Source organism: Anser anser, assembly GCF_964211835.1.
Source record: "Anser anser genome assembly, chromosome: 6".
Taxonomy (NCBI): Eukaryota; Metazoa; Chordata; class Aves; order Anseriformes; family Anatidae; genus Anser; species Anser anser.
In genome coordinates, this window is record NC_139726.1 from 16,739,209 (window position 1) to 16,754,429 (window position 15,221).

Below are 15,221 nucleotides of genomic sequence, written 5' to 3' on the forward strand. Positions count from 1 at the left end.
AACATTCCATGTTTCTATTTCAATTGTCAAGTCTGAATCTTGGTCTTTCCAATGTGAAAACTCAGTTGTCAACAGGGTTTGAGACAGTAAAGTGTAACAACATTTACAATGCAAATTTGACTTGGACAATTCACTTCAGGAATTAATTTTGTTGGTTTGGTGATGTGTCTTCAGGTCTCCTTAACCAAAATGGAAGTAGATTTCTGTAATTCATGGCCTTTCATTTGTGCTGGGCTGTACACACAAGGCAAGTATTCACTTGAAAATTGCTTCCAGAGCTACACAAGCAGATCTCCAGTACTTCTGTCAAAATGATTAAGAAATTGCATTTACTGAATGTCTTGTTGTTTTGAACTGCTCATGAACTAGTCTTATCTTTTCAGCTCTAATCCTAACATACCAGGAGATACCGCATTTACCCCTTCTATTATACGATGAACATGTTTTGACACAAACACATTGCTTTAGGAACGCTAGCTCCTATTTTTCATATTTGCATTCCTGAAGAAAATTTCATTACAGCACTGAGAAGCAGTTACTCAAACACAGCTTGCCAGAACTTCTAATCTCTTTCACACAGGAGTCAGTTATCCCCCATATGAGGAGCTGTAGAATATTAGCTTAGGACCCATACATATAAACCAAACTAAATACTGTATTTGAAGCAAATCAGCTTTTGAGTCTTAGGCTATTCAGCTGCAGACCTACAAGCCCACCTGCTAAACATATTACTAGCTGAACATAAAAGCAAGCAAGTCAGCCATTAGAGTGGGCTCAGTAACTGGGAAAGTCATCAGGTTTTACATAAGCCATACACTCAGACCAGAAGCTAACTGCATGTACTGTACTTTATTTCACAACTTGCAGCTGACAGGAGCTTTTATAGACAGCTCATAAACACCAAGAATATATTAAAAACACTTATAAAATGCAAACACCTTCAAGAGCATCCAGTCGATGACTTTTGCTAAGACAAGCCCCATCTCCTTTGAATAAATCAAGCCTGTTTACCTGCCTTCCAGATTTTTAGACTTCAGTTGTTCTTCTCCTTCCTGTATCTGCTCTTCTAGAATCTTTATCTTGGCTTCCCTCTGCTCAGGGGTTTCCTGCCCAAACAGCTTGCTGGTCATCCCTTTCAGGGAGAACGTTCTCATAGTCTACAAAAGACAAAAGACTATAGATTTTGGAATTCCTGAGCAGAGCCATGATACATCACATGATTTTTACCAGCATTAGGGCTTATTATTCAGTTCATTTTGTCTTTAACTACCAGAAAATGGCACATTTCATTTCTTGAATGTCCCATAGATAGGTAGCAATCGAAGGTATGGCAGCTCATATTATACAGAGACAAGTGAGGATGGAGAAGGGAACAGAAACTTGTATCTCAGCTTTTATTCCCAGGAACTCTGGACCCTTCAGACACCTTTAAGTAATTTGATGTTCAAACTCTTACAGCTTGTCTGTGGATTAGACCATAAGCAAGTCATTCCACTGGCATGGGTAAGCTTCCAGACAAGTTCTTCCTCAGACTGAGGTAGGAAAGAACTTAAAGCCTTGCATTTTGTATGGTAAAGAAAAACCATAAAGTAGTTCTCCACAGGATGTCAATAGATTCAATAGCAATATTAAAAATTTTAAATACACGTTACTAGTAGCAGTTTCTTAGCCATTGTCTTCCATATAAGAGGAACTAACACCATGTATCAGTAATGTCCATGTTCCAAAAGGCAGTGGAAGCCTTCCAGAAATCCTACCATTTTGACCTCTAGGGTAGTTATCGTTATTCCGCTCAGTTTCTATTTCCTGCAACCCTTTACTTGCTCTCTATCAAATTCTCTTATTGAACACTTAACAGTTTACGTCACCAAGAACTAAGTTACTTTTAAACCTCAGAGGCCTACAGCTCATAGGATACTGCTTCTCATAACCAGCGGCCAGCATGTTAGTGCCATTTAAATGTCATTCTAAGTAACTTGGCTCACACACACAAAAAAAAAAAAGGCATCTTGGAGAAGAAAGTGGAAAAAGACTCACTCCTGTTGCCAGCTCCTCGCACTGCTGTTTCTTAGATGTTAGGTCCTGTGCCGCCATTTCCAAGTCATATTGCATTAATTCATGTTTCCTGCAAACTGCCCTGAAAAGTAAGTAATGAAAGATCTGTCACATACTACTTTGTTTTGCTACGTTTCCCTCCATTTAAACTTTACAAACGGCAAAATGCTTTGTTTGGCAGGCAACATATTCAGTTATTTATCTAGCTCAAATTCAACAGCCCTATCACAGAATGCCTAACTCTGCAATTACTGTAGCTTGGATCAAGGTATAAAGAAAGTTCTTATTCCAGCAGCATTCTGATCTTCTGATCTTCTTTTTAGACTTATTCCAAGACACCCTCAGCAATATGAGCCCTGCCACCTACTTAAGTACACCACTGTAAAATAATTTTATTCAAAATACATCAGAGAAAAATCACAACTATGACAAAAGGTAACCAGAGACAGAACATGTCACAGCAGCAATGCATCAGTCAATCATAAAATTCTTCACATCTTATTTTTTAAACGAAACAAGAAACAGTGCTCCTAGATTCGCATAGTGCCTTTCATCTGGAAAAGAGGCAAGTTTCCTCTGACCACCTGCAGCAAGTCCCAGTCCTGTGTGGGCTGATGAGGCTACATCCGTACTCCACTGCCGGATGCGTGTTCATCTCCCAGGAGAGGCTACTTGTGCTCTGGGTTCCCTGACAGCAGCCATCACACTCGCCAACTTGATTCTCTACAGTATTACTGGACCTCTCTGAAAAGTTCAGAGCCAAGCCAGGGAGAGCATAACAGCACTAGGTGCAATCTTACAGCGTAAAGAAATTTGCTTTCACATCCACGCTTGTAATGGAGACTGCCCTATGAAGTTTAGTCTAAAACAATTTTTTAAAAAAATCTGTGTTTAGCTGCATAGTAGTGTACAGGATAAAAGTTACGCAGGGCACTTTGAAATCTGCTGGGACTTCTAACAGCTGTGGCAGCTTTATTTGGCCTCTCTCTTTTAAAAGCTGAAGCTTTCAGCACATTGGGGCACAACTAGCCAAGGAAACAGTGTAACCAGAGGAATAAACAGCATTATCTTCCACAGTATCCAGATCTTAACATTTCCATCATTTCACTTACTGACCAGCTAGCTGAGTTTTAAATTTTTATTGCCACCCACACAGCAATAAATACAAGTAAGCTAAATAAGCGGTAAGAATGTGAAGATTCCATAACACTGAAATTTCTACTTCTTAGAGAGCAGAAGATACCAAAATTCAACACCAACACAATATTAGAGGAAATCACGATAATTTTCACTTGATCTCTATACTTCTGTACATACCGTAGTGCTTCTGCATAGAAGAGATACTCTTTCAGCTGATCTGCATAATGTTCCTCTTCTTCCAGGATGTCATCAATAGAAGCTGCGTATCTGGTGAAAAAATGGGTACGGTCAAATAGGAATTCATTAATTTAACCTTTATGGACTGCACATACAGTAACAAGGGAGGACACCTGTTTGACAGAAAGGCCAGTCACAAAGTAAAACAGTGAAACATGCTTCTAAAAAGGGGTTTTCCTTTGTCCTTTGTTTTTAATTAAACTCTGAATCAGCTAATATAAACATTCCTGCAGGCCTGTTTCTTTCGTTGTTACTACAATAAATCTTTTGATGAGTACAAGATTTATCATAAGTTTCCTGCTGAAGATGAGGCGGTTTTTATTACAGGAAAGGAACAATTTATTCCTTGTCTTCAGTGGATTGTCAACAGGCAACACCAAGGCAAAAAGGAAAGATATGATGCAGAAGAAATCCTGCAAGGCTGAAAGCACTACAGCTTAGAAACGTGAACATCATACCTTCTGAAAAGCAAAGGGGCAGTTTTTAAAAGGCTTCTTTTATTGTTTTTAATTCAGCTAACTCATAAGCCTGAGAACAAAACTCATAGTGGCTGCTCTGAATGCCAAAACACAAAGTCCTTCAGCTCCTTGAAAATGGTGTTGCTTTGCCTGCTGTGAAAGTCAGGCGTATCAGTTCAGAGCAACAAGAAGTTTCAACCTGCCTTTTAGGGAGAAATCTTCAGAAGCACAAGGGTTTTAATTAATTCCACAGCTCTTATACTCCGTAAGTTTCATCATTTAGGCTGACGTCTACTAGAAATGGCAAAAAGCACTTCCTTTTTCTAATTTGTATTGCTGACTGAACAGTACTTAATAGGTTCTCGCTAACCAACATGACTGTGCTCAGACATCTGCAGGAACAGGCCCACAGCTAAGAGATGTTCACATCTCACTTGGCACAGTGACAAAAATAGGATGCTGCTTTAGTCAGCAATACAGAGCGCGTACCATTACCGATGAACAGAATGAATGAGAGCCTATCACAAACACTACCAATTCCGTTTGGGTTCTTGAGTCTGTGGCAATCCCTGGCACAGAAGAAATAAGTATTTCCACATCTACAGGCTCCCTGAAGTAAGCATGTGTCCATGTTTGTCTAGTGACCAGCACAATGCAACCAAATGTTAGTTACTGCACCTTCTGCCTTTAAAGTTTGTGCAAAGTCTTTGAGTTCTTCAGTTTCTTCTGGTGCTTCTCCACTAATTATCTCTAATAAAGAAGTGGCAGAGTCAAGCTGAAAGGTAACTGGTAATGTGACTTGGTAGAGAACAGAACATTCTTCCTGCAAGTTCTGGAACAATAACATCACTTAGATACTGGGAATCTAAGGTAGGTGTATGATGGAGACACTTGTACTGAATGTTACCATCATCAGACCCACTGCCCTGCTCAGAAGAACTGCATAGGTTCTTCATACACTTGCAGGAGAACTGGAAGAATGAGGAGCTTGAGGAAGTGTGGTAGATGTGCTCATCTGTTCAAGCATGATTTTATTTATTTATTTCTTAAAGTTTGCAAGAAAGGTAAGTTCCTCTGATGCTCTGTGAAATCAAAGACATAGCACACCCAGGAAAAGTCCTACCAAGTCTACTTGTGATGAATAAGCACAATATCCAAGGTGACCAGCAACACTGGAACAGTTCAAGTAGAAGGGGTAAAAGAACAGAGAGAACAAGAATTCACGTTGTGAATCAAAGCAAGGAACAAGTCCAAATTGTTGAAAAACATACATATTCTGAAAAATCCTACAGCCACACAGGTCATATGTGGCTTACTCTCTCTGTTCTTAACTTCTGAAGTAATTTTAGTGTAGTGGTCAAATTTCCCAGGGTAGCAGATGGACCACATTTCAGTTTCAACTATGTACTAAGTTTGTAGAACTGTTAGAGCTTGTATGTGGCAGAACAACTCTCCCAAAATAAACAAACACACAAAACATTACCTGGGCCAGACTTCCAAGACACTTAAGTTTGCTTTCGAAGTAGTAGTAAGACAAACTATATTCCTGACCGTCTAAGCTGAAATTTAGACACTGGTTTGTCCAAAGCAGATAGTCAAACCAGGGAAAAAACTTAAGGAGAAACACTGTAGTAAGTACTAAAGGTACCCAGTATGTGCCCACTCTTCATGGGAATCTTCAACTAAAATCCTGTTTTAATTTAGACTGATTCCACCTGTAATGACAGTCCAGTTGATAGAGAGATAAAGGGCCACTCATTAATCACATAAAGGACAGAAGTCAGAGGTCAGACATCTCTTTCATATTTTAAATGCCAGAATTACAGTCATTCATTTGAGCTTTCTCAGCATACTCAGTTGTTTTTATTAATCACTTTAGCAAGCCTCATCCTGTTATACAACATGCACCCAGAGGTACTTTGGGATGTCTTCTCCATATATTAAGTGGTTTTATATCATCCTAATCAATAACATCTCAAAAGTTTAAATAAATAAATACTAAGGACTACAGCACATGGGGTAGATAGACAGTAATTAAATTTGTTTTGGAAGTTTATCAGGCAACCTTCCTGAAGTAGTTTTCTGTTGCAACAAAACTGCTCAGTCTAATGTTATGAGAAGAGTAACCGCATCGGTAAGTTAACGCTTTCAAGAGATCATCAATGTAATCCTTGCTGGTAGGAGACTACGTGAATCTTACAGCTGCCATTTCTTGACTGTCGCTAAAAGATTACCATTGCACAAGAATGTCAGAGCAGAAGAGACGACAGACAATGAAAGCTACATCAGATGTCATGCAAAAAAGGTTAGCCAGAGTCACCACCACTACTCCGGATCTTTACTCCTAACCATATCACAGAAAAACATCTCCCATGTGTGGAAAAGGTTCAGCCGCCTGACTGAGAGGTCAGACCCACTTCAGTTGATTAAGCTTTTTCTAGGTGTTGACAGTTGTTAGGTTCTGTCTGTTTCATTTTACATTTAGGGTGATGCATCTCAACCACTGAGAACGTACTTGTGCCTACCCAGCTTTTCTACATTACAGCACGTTTTCACAATGTCTTCAATTTTTGCATATTGCAGTAGGTGCTGAACACTGCACTCCATCTCTACTTCAATTATTTTCTTCTGAAAGCAAAATGCATTGTCCATTTCTTTATTCTCACCAGAACTTTCCATTTAGAAAAACATAATAGTTTTTTTGGATGTAAACCATCCTGTTAACAAAGCACAGAAGCGTGAATAAATTCAGAAGAGTCCAAATTCTTAAAGATCTAATTAAAACAGGGTTCTTCTGGAAAAACCAAGAGCAGTTTGGCATGGCTCTTCAAACCCTTCCATTTGATGAGGCATAGTATCAAATACAACCAAGCACCACATACATAGATCTGCACTGTAAACGGATAGCTTTACTTCTACACAAATTATACTCTAGGTAAAAAATATATATAAAAGGACATGTCAAATAGCTTTCATCTGTTGTTGGAGATGTCACTTTACAGTAGCACCTGATTACAGAAGAGGAATCAGAGTCACAAGAAGTTATACTGTTTCACTTATGGTATATAACTACCTGGAAAGCAAAAAGCACGAACCTAGAATAGCACTTCTGTGAGCACTCCGAAGTGCTAGACTCTTATTTTGAAGGCAAGGTTTCACGTACTCTGCCAACTAACTCTAGAGATGCAAAGAGGGAGGATTCTCTACTTTATTACATCCAGACAGTATTTGTTTCAAGAATCCATTAACGTTTTGGTGCTGAATAATTAAATTTCTTAGCTTTGTGTAATTAAGTCCAAATCTATGTACCATCCACTGCATGGTACAAAATACCACTACCAAAAACAAATGGAACTCATCAGGTCTGCAGTACATTAAAGTTGTATTCCACCAGTTTCTGGCATAGTAGCTTAAAAGAAAAGCTGGAAGAATTCCAAGCACTTCTACAATTTCAAAATAATAATAAAAAAGAAACTCCTCTGGTTCTCCTGAGACCTTTTGAGCTACTTAATACAGTACATGGATGCTAAAATTGTGCCTGCATCCAAGTCACAGAAAAGTTGTGCACCTAAAAACAACGCGCCCCCAACTTTCTCGGTGCACTACTTGTATGCACTTTGGGGTTGAGGGAAAAGAGAGGAAAGAGGGAGAGTTCTACATCTGGCTTACATCAAGCTATCAGATATTCAGTCAGTACTTACACATCCATGTGGTGGCCAGCACTCTGCAACCCATCCCCCATCTCCTTTTCAATTGCACTCCACTCACTGTACGAAAAACAAACGAGAAACAACATCACACGTGAAGGGTAAGGGAAGTTAATAAGCTGCATCCTGTATATAGTTTCTTTCCAGGTGACACCTGAATGGAAACTGCCTTCAAGTGGGACTTGGCCAAACTGTTTTCTTCCTCTAAGCCGCAGCACTGACAGTGTAACTGCAAGGCTATTTAAGGCGCTCTGTTAAACAACTGTCCCTGCTGCCTAAACTCATCCTCACAAACATGCAGACCTTGAAGTTGGTTTTGAGCCAAGAGGGTCTTGTTCAAATAGCTAAAACTAAATCAGAGAGACTACAACTTAAAGGAGAGAGAGCAAACTTTCTAAAACAGAATTTGGTCCACCTCATTTGCCAAGGAGAAACTGAGCCCTCCACACTTGCAACACGTCAGATAGAAGCCTATCATTGCAAAAAAATAGAAGGTGGGATTTGACATTTGCAAGCCTTTTACCTCTTCTGAAATGGTTTGCTGTATGTTGTTTTCTATTTTTATGGTAGATTGCTGTTTAGTTCCATTCATTAAAAAAATATCAACTCATAACTGCCTCCTGCCTCATTACTGCAACTCCCTATTCACACTGGGGAGACCATTTGGATAAAGTAGGAAACAGAGCTACAGTAAAGAAAGCAAGATACTTGTTCAGGACACCCATGTACACTGCAAATTTACATGTGTTCTCAGCTTTGTGAAACTTTATGAAACTTATTAGTTATAAGAACTACATTGACAATTCTTTATGCAAGAAAAAAGCAGAGGGGCAGTCCCTTCTACTTCACATAATTTGTGCCTAATGTGTCTATTTTGTCCTTCACTTTTTCATAAACATTCCACTCCGTTAATGTTGACATTTGTTTGTCTTTGTGTTATTGCAGAACTACACCTAATTTCACTTTAAAACCCCCAATGAGAAAGACATCTGCAATCCATTAACCCTGAGAATTAAATTTAGCACTTGAACAGTGTGTAGAAGCAGGAGGTTTCCCTTAACCAGAAGTTTAGATTCTTCAATTCTCCAGTGAGATGGAAAACTTGAGCATGCAATTCACTTATATAAATCAAAAACGATAGGCAAATTCACTTTAAAAAAGGTACTAGAATTGGATAGATACAGTTGTTGGGTTTTTAACTATTTAAAGGACCTCGAGGTTTTTCAGATAACACCATGAAAATAGGCAGTAAGTTACGTCCTGAAGAAACAGAATGCAAATGACACATCAGAAGTCCTAAAGTTCTGGAATACAAAACAAAAAAACTAAAGTACTTAAAACTAAGCACAGCAGATTCAGAGAGAGATCACTGTATCCAACATACAAATCTCATTAGTTCTGCAGGACAAAATTTTTCAAGCCAGACATTTAAATATTGAAAATGTTGTTATATGTTTGCAAAGCAGAACCAAAACAAATTCACTACTCTCTCTACATATACCTGTAAGCACATTTAAAACCTAAAAATCTTACCTGAATACTCTTCCATAGTTGCCATGGACTTTATAGACACCATATAGCCGGTCTGCCACCCTCTAAAACATTTAAAAGTTAGTTTTTGGTCATCAACATCAAAGAACTTGTGTTGTGAAATTCCACACACAAAATCCAAGTCTTAATATTTTTACACAGGTAAATAAGATAGGGCTTAAGTCTAGTCTAAGCTACTACTGAAGGAAAAGATCAACAGCATAAAATCTTTGAAGAGTGAAGACACAGTCGAGGCTGTAACGAAGAGTAACATTTGAAGTATTTCTTTGGAAGCACTCATGTACAGGGTATGTCAATGGAGACCACAAATAATCAGTTAATTCAGTTTTTGATAAAAAGATGTAAGGCATATCCTCCTTTACCTGAATAATGCTAAATTTATATACACACTTGCTTATTTAACATAAATATGGCAAGACAAAAATTCATCCTGACATCAAGACCGCAGGGAAAGCTTCACTAGCATTCTAACGAGTGACTTGATTTTTCCATCTAGCTCAGTGAAACGAAGGAAAGGAAATGAGCTATCCATTGCAGAGCTTATTGCTAGAGCTAGATATGTCATTTCAGCTGTTTGGAGAGTTAGTACCTACTGCAGCCAGTACTACAATGCTGGCGACAACATCAGAAAGAGAGAGCACATGTACAATTTGAAGTGTGACTTGTAATCCAGATAATGCCCTTGTAATTGTGGTGTATCAAGGAATAAGATTGAAGTTGTGTAAGAGTTACAGAACCTGTTAAAGCAGTAAAAAGGAAATGTAAGCAAGTCACCCAATAGATCTCACGCATAGAGTCCTGAGAAAAAGGCACTGTTTGTACAACACCAGTGATTAATCCTCTCATGTACCTCAGTTCAACAGGGCAATCAATTACCAACCTTCCCCACAGCACAGTTTTCATCAAAAATTAAATCTCTGTGAAGCATACTAAAAAGGCAGTATCATGCTCCTCTTTATTGGAATTGTGATTTTCTGTTTACTTTGTCTTTTTTTTTTAATCTTCCATTGTCAACCCACAGTATATTATGCATGACATAGTTGCTCTCATCATTAAAAAGAACATTATTCTTCAGAGACTGAAGAACAAGCCAAAAACACTGTGCTGGGAAGCATGCACAATTCATACTACAAGTTCTGGAAAACCAAGTTTTATATGTCTGACCAGAAAATTGTGTTTTGGGTCCCTTCCTAACCCAGACACCCAGCAAAAGCCACTTGCCGGCTGAGTGGACATCTTGGTCCTCTTTAAAACACCTCCTTCTGATATGTGACCAGCAGGGGGGTGGGCAGATTAGCAACACACATCAACCTAAACTGTCCTATGTGAAACTCTCCCCCCACACACCTCTACCCCCGTCCCACAAAATCTGCACGAAGCCAGTACTCCCCTTCCCATCTCCTGCCCCACACTTGAGAGCTGGGCTCTCTCAGGCAGAACTGCCCTTCTTCTAGAACACGTATACCAGTTCTCTTGACTAAACAAGAAATGCTGCCTTATAAATAAATTACCCTGTTTGTCACGACACACATGGGAAATACTTACAGCTCTGACTCGCAGAAGGTGTGATATGACAGACTGCAGTTCATCGCTATAGTGTTTTAGCTCAGTAAATCTCCTGGGAGCAGAAAACAGATAGTACATCATTAGCCATCATGAAAGCAAGCTTTCACAGAATGAATGCAAGATAGAGCCACAACACTACAGCCAGCGAGACGGAGCCCGGGTTACGCTGAAGACTCCTAAAGAAGTGACTGCAGAGTTTAGTTTCCCTAAAACGAACAACCCCAACACTTGCATGACTACTGCTTTTGAAATGCAAATGCTGAAGGTTCTGATCAACTTAAGAGACATTTTATGAAATAAGTAGTGAACTGAAATTACTAATTTATTTTTTATGGGGTTTATAAGAGCAAGTGTTAGTGAATAGGAAAGCTTAAAATAAGTACAAAGCTGAAGTTTGTGAATATGTTTTTATGAAGTAATATGGTTCAGCATTTCTGACCTGACAAAGGTATTTACTTTCAAGCTGCCATCTAGCCAGTTTGGAGTACAGCCTTTCAGAAATTCAAGGAAGCTTTCATAATTATCACAATGCCACTAAGGTGTACAGTAACTAGCTGTGCATGAAACCCTGTTGAGAACTAAAGCTGCTCGTGGCTAAAAGCAAGCCAGTTACCACAGCCTTAGAAGATATCAGTCCAGCTACTCATTGGGAGTGCTCATGTGCACGTTGCTGGCCTGCCGCTGCTGAAAGCAACAGGCATTTATCAGCCACCCCAATCAAGCCTTGGCGGTAGTTTCAGTTGACACAGTTTGGCTCATCCTAATTAGAGAGCTGAGTCAGTTACCACATCTTTGCTAGTCACAGGTGACCAATTAGGCCACAGCAGCCACCACTCGTGCATAAACCCTCCCCGTTACACTGAAGTCTAACTCACAACTCACTCTGAAAGCACATGGCGCACAAGACCATGCTTCATTTTGATAGGTAGGGTTGTTTCTGGCTTCCTAAGTTACTAAACAATGATCTGAAAATAAAAAAGCACTGAAGAATGCAACTAGAATGAAAGAATGAGACACTAAAATTAGCCTTCTAAAGCTGATGTTCAACCATAAATAAAACACACCTGAACTCCTCCACCCACTGCACGCACACAGCCAGGCTTTGTATTTCAGAATAGTTTGTACCCAAAAGGTCTTACTGAAATGAGTCAGGTCACTTGCTTTGGGTGACCAAGTATGAAATTCCAGGGTTTTTCATTTAACACCTTTTCTTCCCCTGCCAGGAAGTCTTCCCCTAAAATATTCTCCTCCCTACGTTCAGGAAGTAGAAGCTTTATTACCATTTCTAGTATTTCTGATCTCCAAGGAGCATCTTTTATAGGATTATGACACACACAGGGTTAAAGTACATAAAAAGATTTAAAAGCCAGCAGAGAAGCTGTATGGGAAAAATAAATATAGTCATTGATCTGCACAGTGGGGTTTAGAGAGCAATCTTTTCAGTTTACACTTTATAAAATACGCACCAGGGCAGCATGTCAGACAGCTGCAGACACAAACAGTGAAGATATTTGAAATAATTGAACTAAGAACAAAAGATTAAAAAGCACGCCTTCAGCTCAGGAAGACTCCCTTTTCCACTCCAGAAATTTATAATGAAAAGCGTTATTTATCCTGTTTTGTGGCAAGAAAGCTTTCAGGAATGCTGTACTCCCTTGAAGGCAAGGGTCAGGAACCCAAGAGAACTCTCAGTATCCTGGGCTCCAGCAGCAGTATGCTCTCTTATGCCAGTACGTTAAAAAAGTCACCTTAGAATCAAGCTATCAAGCCGTCTTCTTTTTGTTGTCTCATAACAGCATAAACCAAAGTGATGCTATTTTTTTGCCCAATGTTTCCTGAAGGCCAAGTCCTACAAATACCAGTTTTTGCATTGTGAACCAAGACCTGGTTTTGGCACTCAGGAACTGCCTAGCAAACCTAACCCTCTTCCCTTGGTTTTACTGGTTCTTCAACATTACCAACAGCCTAGATATTTCAGAAGTTTGAGCAATTAAGTAGAACTTCGGATAAAAATGATGAATAAATCAGGTTACGTTTCTGTGAGTTTCAACTCAAAAATATTTTATGGTAAAGGCAAAGAAGAATCTTTCACTTAGAGTAGAAGGCACTTTACTCAGCAGGGTTTTTTGTTCGCCTTCTTAATTCTGCCTTAGGAAAGGATTTAGTGTTTTCTAAAGAAATCTTTCACCAAGAAGAGAGCTATTGTTTTGATTCAAAGCACAGAAGGAGAACAAGAGGATGGGTGCCATGAGACCGAATTAGAGAAGTCTGCAGGAGAGAAACTACAAATTTACCTCCGAGTACCAGAATATCACGTTTTTATCACCATACAATTCCATCAGAAGAGATCTTAATTGCTTCCCACAGGAGGAGGTTTGCATTTGATCACCTGGAGCAGCATCGTTTCAGCTGTTTAAAGTTCCTTACATTGCTTTAAGCTAAGGAGGACAGCTCCACGGCACCGCAAAACAATCTGGACTGGGAGTTGCAGCAATTCTTCACCTGGACCCTTCCCGGCTCAGGAAACTGAACGTACCCAGAAAGCTTACATTCCACCCAGCAGGGACATCTTCTGTTTGGGCTAGGTGAGGTTGTTGAACCCACTTTACCACCCACTCATATAAGCAAAGGTAACGTAGAAGGGTAAGGAGTCAGACTGCAGGCAGCTCGAGCACAACTGTGCTAGGCAGAGCAAGGCACTGTGCCTCCTGTCAGAGCCACACACGCTGTATTAAAAGGCTCTCCCTGAATAAACAAATACAAGTTACACTCATCAGTTATTAAGCAACTCTTAAAACTGCTTGCTGTTGTAACCAAAAGTTCAATTTGGAAGTTTTGTAGCTGGCAGAATACAATAGAAAGCACATGCCATATCTCTCAAGTACTGTGAAGTCCCTATTGAGTTAGATACTCAGAGACTGTTTTTGTTACAAGTCCTTCCTCCTATTTTCCTTGTATTAACTCTTTTCCTGCTTTTTACCAAGCCACTTCTCACAACAGCTTTGCTTTCTGCAACATTAAGTTACCTTGAAAGATAACAGCAAGTTTCTCATCTCAGCATTAACCAGTCCTTCCTATCTATGAGCAGACTACTTGCAGTTTCCCTGCCACGAAAGCAGGAAAAGCAAACTCCTGCTGGTCACAAACAAAGGTATTGGATGAAACATTCAAAAAGGGGCCAATTTCACCTGCAAATACCAGGAAAATTACTGTCTTTTATCTCATTCATGAACATTCATACATATTAAATGCTTGCCAAAAGCTTCCTTGCTGCCACAGAAGACTGCAGAAACAAACACTATCAACAAATTCCAAAAGGGAGGGACTGGACTGGTTCACAGGTCTACAAATTGATAACTAGGTATGTGCCCTCTGACATCCCTCATACGATACCCACGGGCACGGGGGAAGTACAAAGGGAACAGAAGAGCAGAAAGCAGTCAGGCACATCCTCTCCCTAAACAGCATGTCCTACTGCCACTACCGGACAGCAGATGAACCCAAAAGGGCACCGCATGCATGTCTGATGTATATAGATGGCAAACAGCAAGATCTCCTGATCCTATTGCTGCATCCTGATGTTTCCAACAACTGCAGACATAGAAACTCACATTTTACGCTCCTCACATCACCTAGGGTTGGATGATCTTCCCCTTGTACTTTCAGGTTTTGATCCAGCAGATACCTCTAGTGCCTGTCTCTGAGCTTCCTAAACTGCAACAGAGCCCAACTGACCTCAAGACTTCCAAGAGCATCTGTGAAATTTGGCAGCTTGAAGACAGCTATGAACTACAACACCAGTGTACGTGCATCCAGAATTGTATGCTATTGTACACTTTTGGAAAGACCTACTATCAATCTGTATTCTGTTCATGTTTGGAAAGGTTTCGTTGCAAACAAATATTAAGAGGTTATTTTTCTGGGTCTTTTTTTAACCCTTCCTTTTAATCTACCTAAAAGGAAAGACTCATTTCACGTGAAGTAATGGCATTTTTCTGAAAGTTTCCTGCTTCTAGAAATAGGATTTATCAAGTCTTTTCACACTGCCTCCTTATTGGGCTTCTGTTAAGAGTTAAAATGCAGAAAGACCATTTTTCTTTTCTGAATTTATTCTAAGGAGATAGAATATTCTGTCACTTGAAGTTACAGTTGTAACTGAAAAGGGGAAAGGGAGGGAGGAAGGATGTGGAATCTTACTTGTCTGGGTTTTTCACTCTGAATGTTGCATTAAGAGCTTTTAATCTGGAATCTGCCTGAAAAAAGGGGAAAAAAAAGCTTTGTTAATTTAATGCAATTAAATTCCAGTGACAAAAATCTCAGCCTTCTGTCAGCACCATTAGAAAAAGTCCTGCCTTCCTGGCATATTTTAATCTTCAGACATTAAACAAGTTGACACTAGCTGCCCTGCATGTCAGATTTTTTTAATAAAAAGTAGAAAACTAAGATATTTTTGTGAACTAGGATGTAAACAGTATCCGCTAATATTAAGCCGGTATAATCCTAAATC

The 15,221-nt window shown here is 39.5% G+C and overlaps 1 protein-coding gene across 1 annotated transcript in view; it reads right to left on the bottom strand.

The window, feature by feature from the left end:
• Positions 1–15,221, bottom strand: part of SNX4 (sorting nexin 4) — a 34,241-nt gene that overhangs the window by 2,738 nt on the left and 16,282 nt on the right. The window contains exons 6-12 of the mRNA XM_083840669.1: positions 14,912–14,967; positions 10,694–10,766; positions 9,131–9,192; positions 7,592–7,657; positions 3,373–3,462; positions 2,038–2,137; positions 1,012–1,157 (exon numbers count right to left, since the gene is read on the bottom strand). Of these exons, the coding sequence (XP_083696795.1) occupies positions 1,012–1,157; positions 2,038–2,137; positions 3,373–3,462; positions 7,592–7,657; positions 9,131–9,192; positions 10,694–10,766; positions 14,912–14,967 (593 nt within the window). The remainder of the gene's footprint in view (positions 1–1,011; positions 1,158–2,037; positions 2,138–3,372; positions 3,463–7,591; positions 7,658–9,130; positions 9,193–10,693; positions 10,767–14,911; positions 14,968–15,221) is intronic.